This window comes from Ornithodoros turicata, chromosome 4 (genome assembly GCF_037126465.1).
Source record: "Ornithodoros turicata isolate Travis chromosome 4, ASM3712646v1, whole genome shotgun sequence".
Lineage (NCBI taxonomy): Eukaryota > Metazoa > Arthropoda > Arachnida > Ixodida > Argasidae > Ornithodoros > Ornithodoros turicata.
In genome coordinates this window covers 21,569,860-21,582,137 of record NC_088204.1, presented here as the reverse complement: position 1 = coordinate 21,582,137, position 12,278 = coordinate 21,569,860, and the positions used below count along the sequence as shown (strand labels likewise).

General features: G+C 47.4%; 1 protein-coding gene across 1 annotated transcript in view; it reads left to right on the top strand.

Annotated features, from left to right (window-relative positions):
- LOC135391313 (uncharacterized) overlaps positions 1–11,606 on the top strand; it is a 63,087-nt gene extending 51,481 nt beyond the window's left edge. Inside the window, exons 21-22 of the mRNA XM_064621545.1 lie at positions 8,529–8,602; positions 11,354–11,606. Of these exons, the coding sequence (XP_064477615.1) occupies positions 8,529–8,602; positions 11,354–11,483 (204 nt within the window). The 3' untranslated portion in view covers positions 11,484–11,606. The remainder of the gene's footprint in view (positions 1–8,528; positions 8,603–11,353) is intronic.
- Positions 11,607–12,278: the final 672 nt, after the last annotated feature.

The following is a 12,278-nucleotide window of genomic DNA, read 5'->3' as shown; positions in this document are numbered from 1 at the left end:
CCTTCTGCAAACAGCCAAGGTGTGGATTGAAGGAACTGATGGCCGGAGAAGTCTCGCACGCATACTTCTGGATGGCGGCAGCCAACGCAGTTTTATTCGACAGGATGTGTCGACGAAGCTCGGATGTACACTGCTTCGATCCGAAGATTTGCATGTTGGGGCCCTTGGAAACACTGCGTCAAGCTGCACGAAGTATCGATGCGTGCGGGTTCTCTTGCGCAGCCAATTTTCGGCGTCATGTATGGCAATCGAGGCGGTTGAATACCCCGACATCTGCTCCGATGGATTGCCTGTTCTCGATTCGCATTCAGCGCAACACGTCAAGAATATGGGTCTACAGCTTGCTGACGAGCCCTCATCTCCCACCGATATTTCATTATTGATTGGAGCGGACTTTTATTGGGGAGTTGTGACTGGAGCAACCGCCCGTTTATCCGATTACCTGGTGGCTGTTGAAACTCTGTTTGGGTGGACGATTCAAGGCTCAGGCAGGAATGCCAGCGGTGGTCACTGTCACATCCCGTCGGTTCATGTTCTCCATGTTGAGGTGCACCAGGAAGATACCAACGTCATCGACCAGCAACTCTCCGCCTTTTGGGAGTTAGAGCATTTGGGCATAACTGATCGCCACCAGTCCGACTCCGACGGTGACACTGTCCTGCGCAAGTTCCGGTCCACAGCGCAGTTGTTAAACGGTCGTTACACCGTGCGCTTGCCTTGGAAGTCGGAAGCGCCTGAAGCATTGGGTGACAACAAGAAGCTGGCGGTCCAGAGGCTGGATAGTACCATCAAAAGATTACGGAGAGACCAAACGTTGCTGGAAGAATATGATTCCACCATACGTCAGTATTTGCGTCTTCAACACGCTGAACGGGTCCTACAACCAGAGTTGGTGGCCGGGCCTCTGTATTATATGCCGCACCACGCAGTCATCCGAAGGGACCGCGAGACAACAAAGGTTCGAATTGTGTTTGACGCCTCGTCGAAGGCTCACGGTTCTCTCTCTCTCAACGAAGCTCTTCACGCCGGCCCTAACCTTAACCCTGACGTTCTGCAATTGCTGTTGCGGTTTCGATCTTATCATGTGGCTCTCACAGCGGATATAGAGAAGGCGTTTTTACAGATCGTGCTGGACAGTGCTGACCGAGATTGTTTGCGTTTTCTGTGGTATGCCACGACGCCACGAGCAGGCGAACCGTTGCCCCCAGTAGAAATCTGGCGCATGACACGAGTGCCTTTTGGAGCCAAGTCCAGTCCCTTTCTTCTCGCTGCCACTATACGTCACCACCTGAGAGCAGCAGAAGAGACATACCCACGCACGGCGTCCTTACTTTCCAGCCATTTCTATGTGGACGACCTCGTTGTTGGTATGCCATCGCCGGAAGAGGCACTTACTGTTTACCACGAGTCGCGGCAAATCTTCCGCGACGCGGGCATGAAACTGGTTAAGTGGACGAGCAATGATGCTCATCTCCGGGCTACCTTTGACGCCGATGGGACAGGAAGTTCGACCACGTCGCCACTAAGGAAGGTCCTAAGAATCGTTTGGGATATCGAGACAGATGAAATTCGGTATCCGTTGAAGTCAATATCGGAGTTCCTGGAGCAACGGTCGAATACCAAACGGTATGTACTGCAAGCAGTGGCTCGCATTTATGATCCCTTGGGCTATGTGGCGCCTTTCGTGTTGACAGCCAAGATTTTGCTACAACGGATTTGGCTCTCCAAGATGAGTTGGGACGAAGAACTACCAGAAGACCTGATGGGAGTGTGGTCGTCTTGGTGCCAGCAGGTGCCTTTATTGTCTCGCGTCTCGTTACCACGGCGGCTCGGCGGGAAGATGTCGGAGGGCAGCATCGCGCTGCATATGTTTTGCGACGCGAGTCCGCGAGCATACGGTGCGGCCGCATACCTGGTGACGCTCGACAGGGACGGTCATTACAGTGCGGATCTTCTTTTGGCAAAGTCTCGGGTGGCCCCGGTCAAAACTGTCTCCTTACCGAGACTCGAGTTAATGGGTGCCGTCATCGCGACCAGGCTTATGAGATTCTTACAGACGACGTTATCTCTGTCCACCGTACCCACGGTGTTATGGACGGACTCTGAGATAGCACTCTACTGGATTTACGGATCGACGAACGACTGGAAACCTTTTGTACAGAACCGGGTGTCGGAGATACGGGCTGGTACGGAGCCTAGTCAGTGGCGTCACTGCCCCGGCAAAGAAAATCCCGCGGATCTTCTCACGAGAGGCACTTCATGCCTCCAATTGCTGAACAACAGTGCATGGTGGCAGGGGCCCTCGTGGCTTATGGATCAAGAGTCTTGGCCTCCAGCGTGGCGTACTCCGGATGAACCCTGCGTCGAGGTACGAAACGAAACAAAGGCCCAGACGGCGTGCTGCGTACCCATCTTGGCTACTACTACCCTAATGGATGTTGCCAAATACAGTTCGCTCCACCGGCTGCTGAGAGTTACCGCTTGGGTGTCAAGATTTCTGCACAACTGTAGGCATACCACAGCCGAAAGGAGGGGACCTTTGACGGCCGCCGAGGTAGTTGCAGCGGAAACGTACTGGGTCACAGCGGCACAGCGTCAAAATTTCGGTTCTCATCCCGCGGTGCACAAGTCCTTACAAAATGTGTCTGTCTTCCATGATGACGATGGTGTTCTCCGTTTGACGGGCCGCCTTCAGTACAGCGATTTTGAAGAAACTCAGAGGCATCCCATCGTCATTCCCGCTGACCACCCGTTCACCGCTCTTTTAGTTTTCCGGGCTCATGTCAGGCTTCTGCATGCTGGAGTTCAGGAGACACTCGCCGCGCTTCGGGAAGAGTACTGGGTTCTCCGTGGTCGTCAGGCTGTGAAGAGGATCCTAAATGGATGTTGCACTTGCCGACGAGCAAAGGTTCAGGCGTGCACAGAAGTTACCGCTCCGCTACCACGAGACCGCTTGTCACAGTCCGCACCATTTGAAGTGACAGGCACCGATTTTGCGGGTCCACTGTACTACAAGTGTTCAAAAGGCGGCGGAAGAAAGTGCTACATCCTGATTTTTACCTGTGCCGTCACTAGGGCTGTTCACCTAGAGCTGACGAAGTCTATGACTACCGAGGATTTCCTACTGGCTCTTAGAAGGTTTGTATCAAGACGGGGCGTACCCGCCACTATATATTCAGACAATTTTCGGACATTCAAGCGAGCCAGTCGCGAACTCACCCCTGCCTGGTTGTCACAAAACGCTCAGGTAAACGTATTCCTGACTGCACGACGGATCACCTGGAAATTCATAGTGGAGCGAGGAGCATGGTGGGGTGGGTTTTGGGAACGCCTGATTCGCAGTACCAAAACCTGCCTGCGTACAGTCCTGGGTCGAAGCGCCCTCCGCTACGAAGAACTCTCTACCGTTCTCACAGAGGTGGAGGCGGTGATGAACTCTCGGCCTCTGACGTATCTGTCCGAAGATCCAGACGACCTTTCTGCCGTCACGCCGTCACACTTTCTGATTGGGCAAAGGCTCACTGCGCTTCCGTGTCGCGAACCCGAAGCAGGAACAACATCTACAGCGCAACAGTTGAGACGCCGGTGGATGTATAGGGAAGAATTGACTCGTCAATGCTGGAAGAAGTGGGTTAAAACGTACATCCTCCTCCTGAGATCGGCCAACGTCTGCAAGCCCGTACCATCACACAGCGTCGCCGTCGGGGACCTAGTACTCATTGCTGCAGAGTCAAGGCCGCGAACATCGTGGCCTCTAGGACGTGTGAGTCACGTAACACAGAGCCCAGATGGAAGGGTTAGATCCTGTAGAATCAACTTGCCAGGAGGGAAAACTGTAAGCCGGCCAGTACAACTTCTCTACAAATTGGAAGCTGATTGACTTGTACTTCCGCGCCGGGGAGTGTTAAGGAAGACGACAGGATTGCAGGGACACGGGAGCTCGTGAGCTTCCGCCCTCGATCTTCTCTTCCGCCATTACTATCATTAAATGGTTTGCCACCGATCCTTACGGACGTCTCCTGCTTCCTTAAACAAACGCTTCATGTATTCTGCGACGGTAGCCCGCAAGCTTACGGAGCCGTCATCTACGTCAGAACAATACAGGAAAGCAGCCTGTGCACAGTTCGTTTAGTCGTGGCAAAGTCTATAGTTGCCCTTTTGAAGACGGTTTCGCTCCCACGCCTGGAACTGCTGGGGGCATTACTGGGAGCACGACTTTGTACTACATTACCAAGAGCTTTGGTACCAACCTGTCGATTACATTGTGGACGGATTCAATGATTGTCATCAGCTGGATCAAGGGTGACATGCATCGGTACAAGCCCTTTGTTGCCAACAGGACCACAGAGATACAGAACCGCACGAACCCATCGGACTGGCGACAGTGCCCTGGTAAAGACAATCCGGCTGATCTCCTGACACGGGGAATTTCGATCGACTCTCTCCAAAATCGAGCCAATTGGTGGGAAGGGCTGCCGTGGCTGCATGAGGTCAAGGCTTACTGGCCACGACACATGGAATTGATAGGATTCGAAGACGGGGAAGTTAAAGAAATTGTCGTGCTGTCAGCTCCATCAGTGTCAACCTGTCCCGTTCTGGAACTGGCAAACTTCTCTTCCCTGAACAAGGTTATCTGGACTACGGCATGGATTTATAGATTTTTCTCCAACTCGAGTCAAGTGGAAAACAAAATAACGGGCGCTCTCACAGCATCGGAAATTGAGCGAGCAGAAAACTACTGGATACAACTACAAGCGGAATCGTTTCCCGATGAACTTCGAGCAATTTCTTCATCACAACCACTCAAACCAACTTCAAAGCTGAGAGATTTTCACTTCTTTTTGGATGAAGCCTGGGCTTCTGCGTGTTAAAGGATGGCTGCAACGCAGTGAAGAAAATGAAGAAGTAACGCACCCGGTTATTCTACCCAAACATCACACTTATACAGGACTGTTAATTACACGAACTCATCAGCGCTTGCTACACTCAGGAGTTCGTGACACTTTGGTTGACCTAAGGGAGTCATACTGGATCCTCCAAGGCCGACAAGCAGTGAAGAGGGCGTTGCACAACTGTCAGTGGTGCAAACGACATTGTGCACAACCAGTAGTCCAAGCGACAGCTCCACTCCCACCGGAGAGAATAACCAGATCTCATCCATTCGAGGTAATTGGAATTGATTTCACTGGACCACTTTTATACAAAACGCCTGACAAGAGACAAGAGGTCTCAAAAGTGTTACATTGCGTTATTTACGTGCGTGGTGACACGACAAACCAATTTCTCCTGGCTTTCCGAAGATTTGTATCCAGAAGAGGGGTATGCAAAGTTGTCTACTCCGACAACGTGCTTACCTTTAAACGGGCTTCCAAAGATCTAACAAGTCTCTGGAAAGCATTACGCGGACCTGACACTCTCGACTATTTTTCTCAGAGGGGCATCCAGTGGAAATTCATCGTCGAACGAGCTGCGTGGTGGGGCGGCTTCTGGGAGCAAATGGTCCGTTCAGTCAAAACCATTCTCCATAGACTGTTAGGAAAGACTCTCTTGATACACGATGAACTGACTACGGTGTTAACCGAAATCGAAGCCGTCCTAAATTCATGTCCCCTCACTTTTCTTTACGCTGCGCCAGAAGGTGCTAACTCCATCGCATTTCCTCGTGGGAAAAAGATTGACCGCGTTACCAGGGAAGGTCGCTACATCATCTACCTCAGACAGGGACACCTTGACTAGTCGTTATCGTCAGTGGGAGCAACTTCTAGATTCTTTCTGGAGCCGATGACGAAAGGACTATGTGTTACAGTTACGCCCCAATCACACCATGAGACGTGAGACTCCGGTGACTCTAGACATTGGTGACCTAGTGCTACTTGTTGAGGACAAGTTACCTAGGCATAGATGGCATATCTGCCGTGTACATTCTTTGATAACGGGCAGCGACGGTGTAGTGAAGAGCGTGTGTAGTAAGACTACCTGACCGGACGTTCTTACGGCGACCTGTACAGCTCCTTTGTCCCTTAGAGATTATTTAAACTTGTGAGCATAGCACTCACCGCGGGGGAGGATGTTGTGAAACCATGCAAGACCGAGAGCTGCACTGGAGCAACTTCGTTGTTTTTACGTATTTGGTTTGTAGTGGCATGCAAGCCGTGTGGCTCGTGTAGAAAACGAAGATGATGTTAGCATGTTGTTCTTTTTTGGAATAAACAGGACACGTTAGTCCTCATTGGACGCCGCCAGTCTTTGCCTCCGGGGATCCCATTCGTTACCGCCAAAGACTGCTCTGTTGTTTTTTGTTTTTTCTTTTCATTCTGCATTTTTCTTCTAAATGGTAGCACTGTGTGAACTAATTTTACCTGCATTATACTAACCGAGAGACTGACTTTCATTTGAGAGCAAGGTGTTTTTTCGTTTTAGGGCCCCTTTAAGGGAGTACATACCCACCCCACACAGATGGTATACCGACACGCAAAAAAATCTAGCACACTTCTTGGTCAACGCCAAAATCGGCAAAAACAACACCCAGTACGATGGAACGTGCCCATGCAATCTCCTGCACTGCAAACATGGAGGCACGCTCCAATGTACTGCATTGAATGAAAAAAACTTTTCAGCGCAATACGTTGGAGAAACCAACCAACAAATGAACAAGTGCCTCACCAGCTACCGAACTGACACCTCCAGCGAAGTCCTCAAAGCAGGTGCCAAGCACTTAGTGTCCCTGGTCACAATTTCGACAACATTAAAATATACGCAATAGAAACTAGCAGCCAGGTTCAAACCCACTCGCAACAGACGTGACAGGGAGTCTTATCTCATACAAATGTTCAATACTATTCACCCGCTTAATATTAACAAGTCACGAGGCAACCTAGAAACGCTTCACAAATAAAACACCTCCAGACCTTTCCTTCAGTATTCCCTTTCTCCCTTATTTCTCTCCCTTTCATCATCTATCAATGCTGTTAAGATTTGCATGGCCACTACTGTCTTTATTGCATGTCACACACGCACACACACACTTGCATGTTTCGCAAACTTCCTAACGTAACCACTAACCTCCTTATCTGTTGGAATGTTTGTCCGCTTGTTGTTATAATTCATCTCGTTCGTAGTCTTCATTGTGAATTATGTATTTCTATCTGGTGTAAAGATGCATTCATTCACATAATCCCCTTCCACGCCCCAACCAACAATGTTCCTTATGGATGCAGTTTGTTCACCTCTGGCGTAAAATACTGGGTGCATTTTTACTATCCAGAGAGCTGTTGACCCACAATACCTATGAACTCTTAACGCATCATCCACGACCCTTTAAGTACCTTGCTAATGGTGAGGACGTTGCCCAGAACAACAGTTGTTTGAAATACTATAGGATCAGTAATTCGGATGGCAAATGAACAGCATCCCAGTATTCTTTATCCTTTTCTTTTTTTTTTTTTTTTTTTGTAGTGTCCCGGTAATCTTTATGGAGGGAATTGCCTCAGGATGAGAGCTGCCGATATTTCGGACAGAGACAGTTCCTTTTTTGCCCAGAATAAGAACAGTTGAAATATTGGCAGCTCTGTCCTGAGGAAACTCCCTTCATACCGGTTTCCTGGATTTCTACCTGCCCAGTAATGTTTAGTTTTGAACTTGGACTCTGGTTACCACCTTTTCCATCAGCCAACACCGGGGAAGGGGACTGCAAATGCAACGCAGTGGGTTTTGTGGACATAGACATTTGAATCAATACAATAACCAAACGTTGCGTTAGTTATCTTGGACTACAAATAACTGGACACCAGGCGGAAAACCGGTAGAAGTCTATGGCAGCCCGGTCACGCTGAAAGGTGAGACAAGCAGGAAGTCCCCTGATTGGCCGGCTGGGACGAATGGGATTGCGAAGGACCGTATCAAATTCTTGAGTCTTGAAAGCTGAGCACTGGGCACAGAGGCTTCTAATAATAGACTCTCTACAGTACATTCATGTGGATCAATGTAGCTTTGATTGCTCATTTTAGCTATCAGTCAGTCTTTGGTCAGGCTTTTTACTACGACTTTGCCAATTCCCGAACATTTTATGTCCGTGTTACACATTCACCCGGACACTGAATGCAAGCCTTTCATTTCCGTCATTTCCGGTATTTTCCTGATAAGAGTGTGATTTAATGCTGTTTTGAGGGACAAATGCATCGATTAGATCTGGTTCACTGATATGGGGTATCCTACCTATCATTTAATGTGTGATAGGTTTCTGCTATTTTGTGCTGTTCCACACTGAGAGAAAAAGTTTTCAAGACACTCTGTCCCAGCTGAAATGTCATTTGCATTTGTCTCAGTTCTTTTTAAAAGCATCTCTTTCACTTTGAAATAGGCATGCTGCTGTTGTAGTGCAATGGTTATCTCTCTATGGTGCCAAAAATAATGCTGAACTTTTCAAACATCCCAAAAGCTGGATGAGCTACATTGCTGGGAGTGTCTAGCGTTAAAAGATGTTTATGTGACTTTCACTTACGTTGTGTAATAACATTGCCATTTTTCAGATGTTCTGCGAGAGATTCATTGCAGGTTCACGACCCAGATACGAGTACGACATCTTTGCCTTGAGCAGCCTAAGGTAACTGACGTTGATTGCTGACGTGGTGGTATGCCAATGCCAAGTTGCCAACCAATCTGCTACTCAGCTGACATTAATGATGAGCTGGGCATTAAAGATGCAAATACGGTAACACTAAATGGGGCACTAGACAGGTATACAAGGTGTATCTTCTTTTGTTGCACCGTGCTGCATTGCTGACTGTAAATGTTTTCCAAAAACTGTGGGTGCAAAATAGGGGGGTGCATAATGTCTCCATACCGACAAAATGTTCACTGCCCAGTCGTGCTCCACCCCGCAATTATTTGTGCACAATAGCAACACATTTTTATGTCTCACCCTGTCAACAGTCAAAATGCGGGACGCCTGTTACATAAATTTATTGCAGTGTCAGGAAGGGAGGTAAATTTGAAAATACTTTCCGCTGAAAGCCCTTAGGATAGTACCGTACCAGAATTCTGCAGTGATCTACTTTAAGTGCACACTGTTTTTGGCACTGCACCTCTTCTCAAAGTCACTGCGATGTTCCCACAACCGGAACAGATTGCGTGCCGCACCTTGGTTCTCGGCAGCACCCGTCATTGGCTGGGAGTCTGAAACGTTACCGGTCTTCGAGGCCTGGAATGCAGCATTGCTATGCGTAGAAACTTCATGACATAGCTCAGTTTCGAGGAGGAAGGGGAGAGTCGTGCAGATTATGCTGTTTGAATAGCATTGTCTCTGGGTAAATATGCTCAGTAGAACTAAAGAAATGACTTTTAGATGTTGTGACTTATGTTCATGAAGCATGATAATCAGAGAATGTTTGGTGAGGTATTTAGTGCCTCTTTAACATAGAATACATTTTTTCAGTGAACAAACTCTACTGAGCCGATGAGACTTTCGCTTGACCCTCACATGACCCAGCTTCATTTTCGTCAAAATTTAGCACTTGTGATATTTGCACCGGGCGAATGAGACCAGGGTTATTCAGTTTAGATTAGCCTTACTGCAATAACACAAACACGTTGCTTTGTACATGGTCACACTCGCAGCAACTGTGCAGGGCGCATGCATGCAACATCCATGCATACAACTCGGAGGAGGAGTAAGGAGTGCGAACTCACTTGACCCCAATGCCACACATCTTGCTCTTTGGTATTGTCTCTGCCAAAGAGTCAAAAGCACGGCCCAAGTTCAAGTGGTACTCAACCCACAACCAAGGAAGTGTGCTGGGCTTCCACAGGAGTAGTACTACACCAGTACAGTGCCTTCATCAAAGAAAGCTCATACCAGGCTCTGCCAAGTCATGCTGATCATTCACAGTTGTGACGAATATTGCCAAACTTAATTTTACAACCAATCGAAAATAATTTTGACATTGATGCACTGTTGTTGCTGAGTGCTGTTTGTTTGCAACATGTACTTTTCCTTGTTTTTGCTAAAACTTCGAGGAGCATTCACCTTTTTCATACATGAACCTTACTGTCTTTATGTGAGCTGCGTTCTCTGCATGACATTGTAGGGTGCATAATCTGCCAACTCTGCCTCTCGGTTTCCTTCTCGCTACAGTTCATGGCAGTCTTCCAACATGGCATGGAAAGCAAATATGCCACTCTTGCTAGGAGACACCACCCGTGATGACATCACCTGTTCTCTGAGAACCCGAAACAGTGTAGTTTTACAGGTTCTTTTGAAACTTCCTGGACGCGTGTAATGTTGACTAACGGCATTGATAGTGGGCCGATTTATAATATGGAAATAAAATTAATATTGTAGGATCAACGACAGAGTAAGTTGTAGGTGGCAGCTTGAGCGCTTTGATTCTGGCGAACAACTTCCGCTCGGCTGATACGCGTCGTTTCCCTTCATTCTGTGCTTAAAGCCAGCACAGAAGTCATTCATTCTTCATTTTTCTTCTTTCTTTTTTTTTTTTTTTTCTGGTAAACAAACTGCACACATCAAAACCTTTCATGCTACTCAGTAAATTGGCACACAGACACTTTCAACTGAAAAATTTTTTGGATGGCCCTCTGTACTCCTTTAAAGGCACGGTTGCATCCGGAAACCCATATATGAAACAGATATCACTGTTTGGCATCGACCAGCAATCTACTTGGCACCAAATTTTTTCGTCCGAAAAGTGTTTGATTTTTTAAATAAGAGTTTAAAAGGTCGGAGCTGCTTCCGCAGCTGCGGAGGATCCAGTGGCAAAAACATCAGTGTGACCTCCCTCCCTCTCTCCCTCCTTCCCTCTCTCCCTCCTTCCCTAATGGGAGGAATGAGGGGGCTGCACTCAGGGTAGAAAATCTTTGTTTCAGCGAGTTTCATCTGCCACGGCATCCGTTTTCTCAATGCCATGTTCCTATTGGTGTAAAACCTTGATTGGTAGGAATGTCTTTCATACCTAAAACACCTTTACTCTCAACATCCGGAGTCAGTTCTTGTCATGTATTCCATCGAATAGCAGTCAAACTACTCCGCTATTTCACATGGAATCTTTGATACGGCGTTCAGTGGTCAACAAGGAATGGGTCAAGAAGTTTCAGAATAGACTGGAACGGATGTGACCATCACTTGAACAAGTTCCTAACAGTACATAGTATCATATTTTTAGTCAGTGGTGGTGCTTTAATGAGATTGCAGCAATATTCTTTGTGTGCCCAGCTATTGCATTCTTTGCATACTGTTGCTGTTTTAGCATTTTGTAAACTGGTAGCAAACACTAACAATGTTTGGAGTTCTCACAATGCTATCCCTGCATGTGTGCTAAACATGTGCATATTTTTGCAGAGTAAATTACACCTTCAACAACGTGCCAGCGTTTGATGATACCTTCAATTGTGGGAGGAGACCTCGCTGCATGGTACTTCCTTCAGAGTGGCCTCAGGATAAGCTGGACATGGCAGCGGAAGTGCTTTAGAATTTATTTTAAGTGGCAGATGGCGATTGAAATTTTTGCACAACATAAGCAATTGCATAATCAACTAACTTCTCTTACTTTGTACAGAGACCAATAAAATTTTAGAAGTGTTCCCGAAAGCAATTTTTTGTAGACGTCTTTTCTGGAAGAGATGGTGGCCGTACTGACATACTGCCATACCATACTGGCTGTATTGCCATGAGTCACTGCATTTATAAAATCGTTTATTATGTTTATTTTTTAACAAATTGTTTATAACATAGGTGACTGGTACGCCAGCAAATACACAGAATGCACGAAGAACGTACACAAGCACGTTGACCAGAGCATCAGGAATAGGGGCAATGGGTTCAGGGGAGATTCCATTCTGTTGCACTGTGTAGACAGAGGGAATTTGCAAATGTTAATGCCTTCAATGGAAGTGCAAGATTGAATGGGCTGGAACGATATACATCAGGGAAGTGTTGGATGAGAGGAATAGCTTATGAAAAAGCAAAAGTGTGGGAACTGTCCCTCAGTTCAACAAATCTAGGTCATCTAGGTAAACGTAGGTCGTGTTTGTGTCTATGATAGGAATAATGTCTAACTACTCAGAGAAAGAAGCTACAGAGGTGCACAGCCTTCTGTAGCGCACTCTACTTCACAACTAGTGCACACATTGTATTTGGTATTGACCTATTCCAGGCATTCTCATTCTCCCTGGGAGACTATAGATTGAGCTGTGGCAGTGGTGAACATGGTGATGGAGGTCATCAGGGGTAGTGCCACAAAAAGGGGTGAAGAAATGAGGATGCC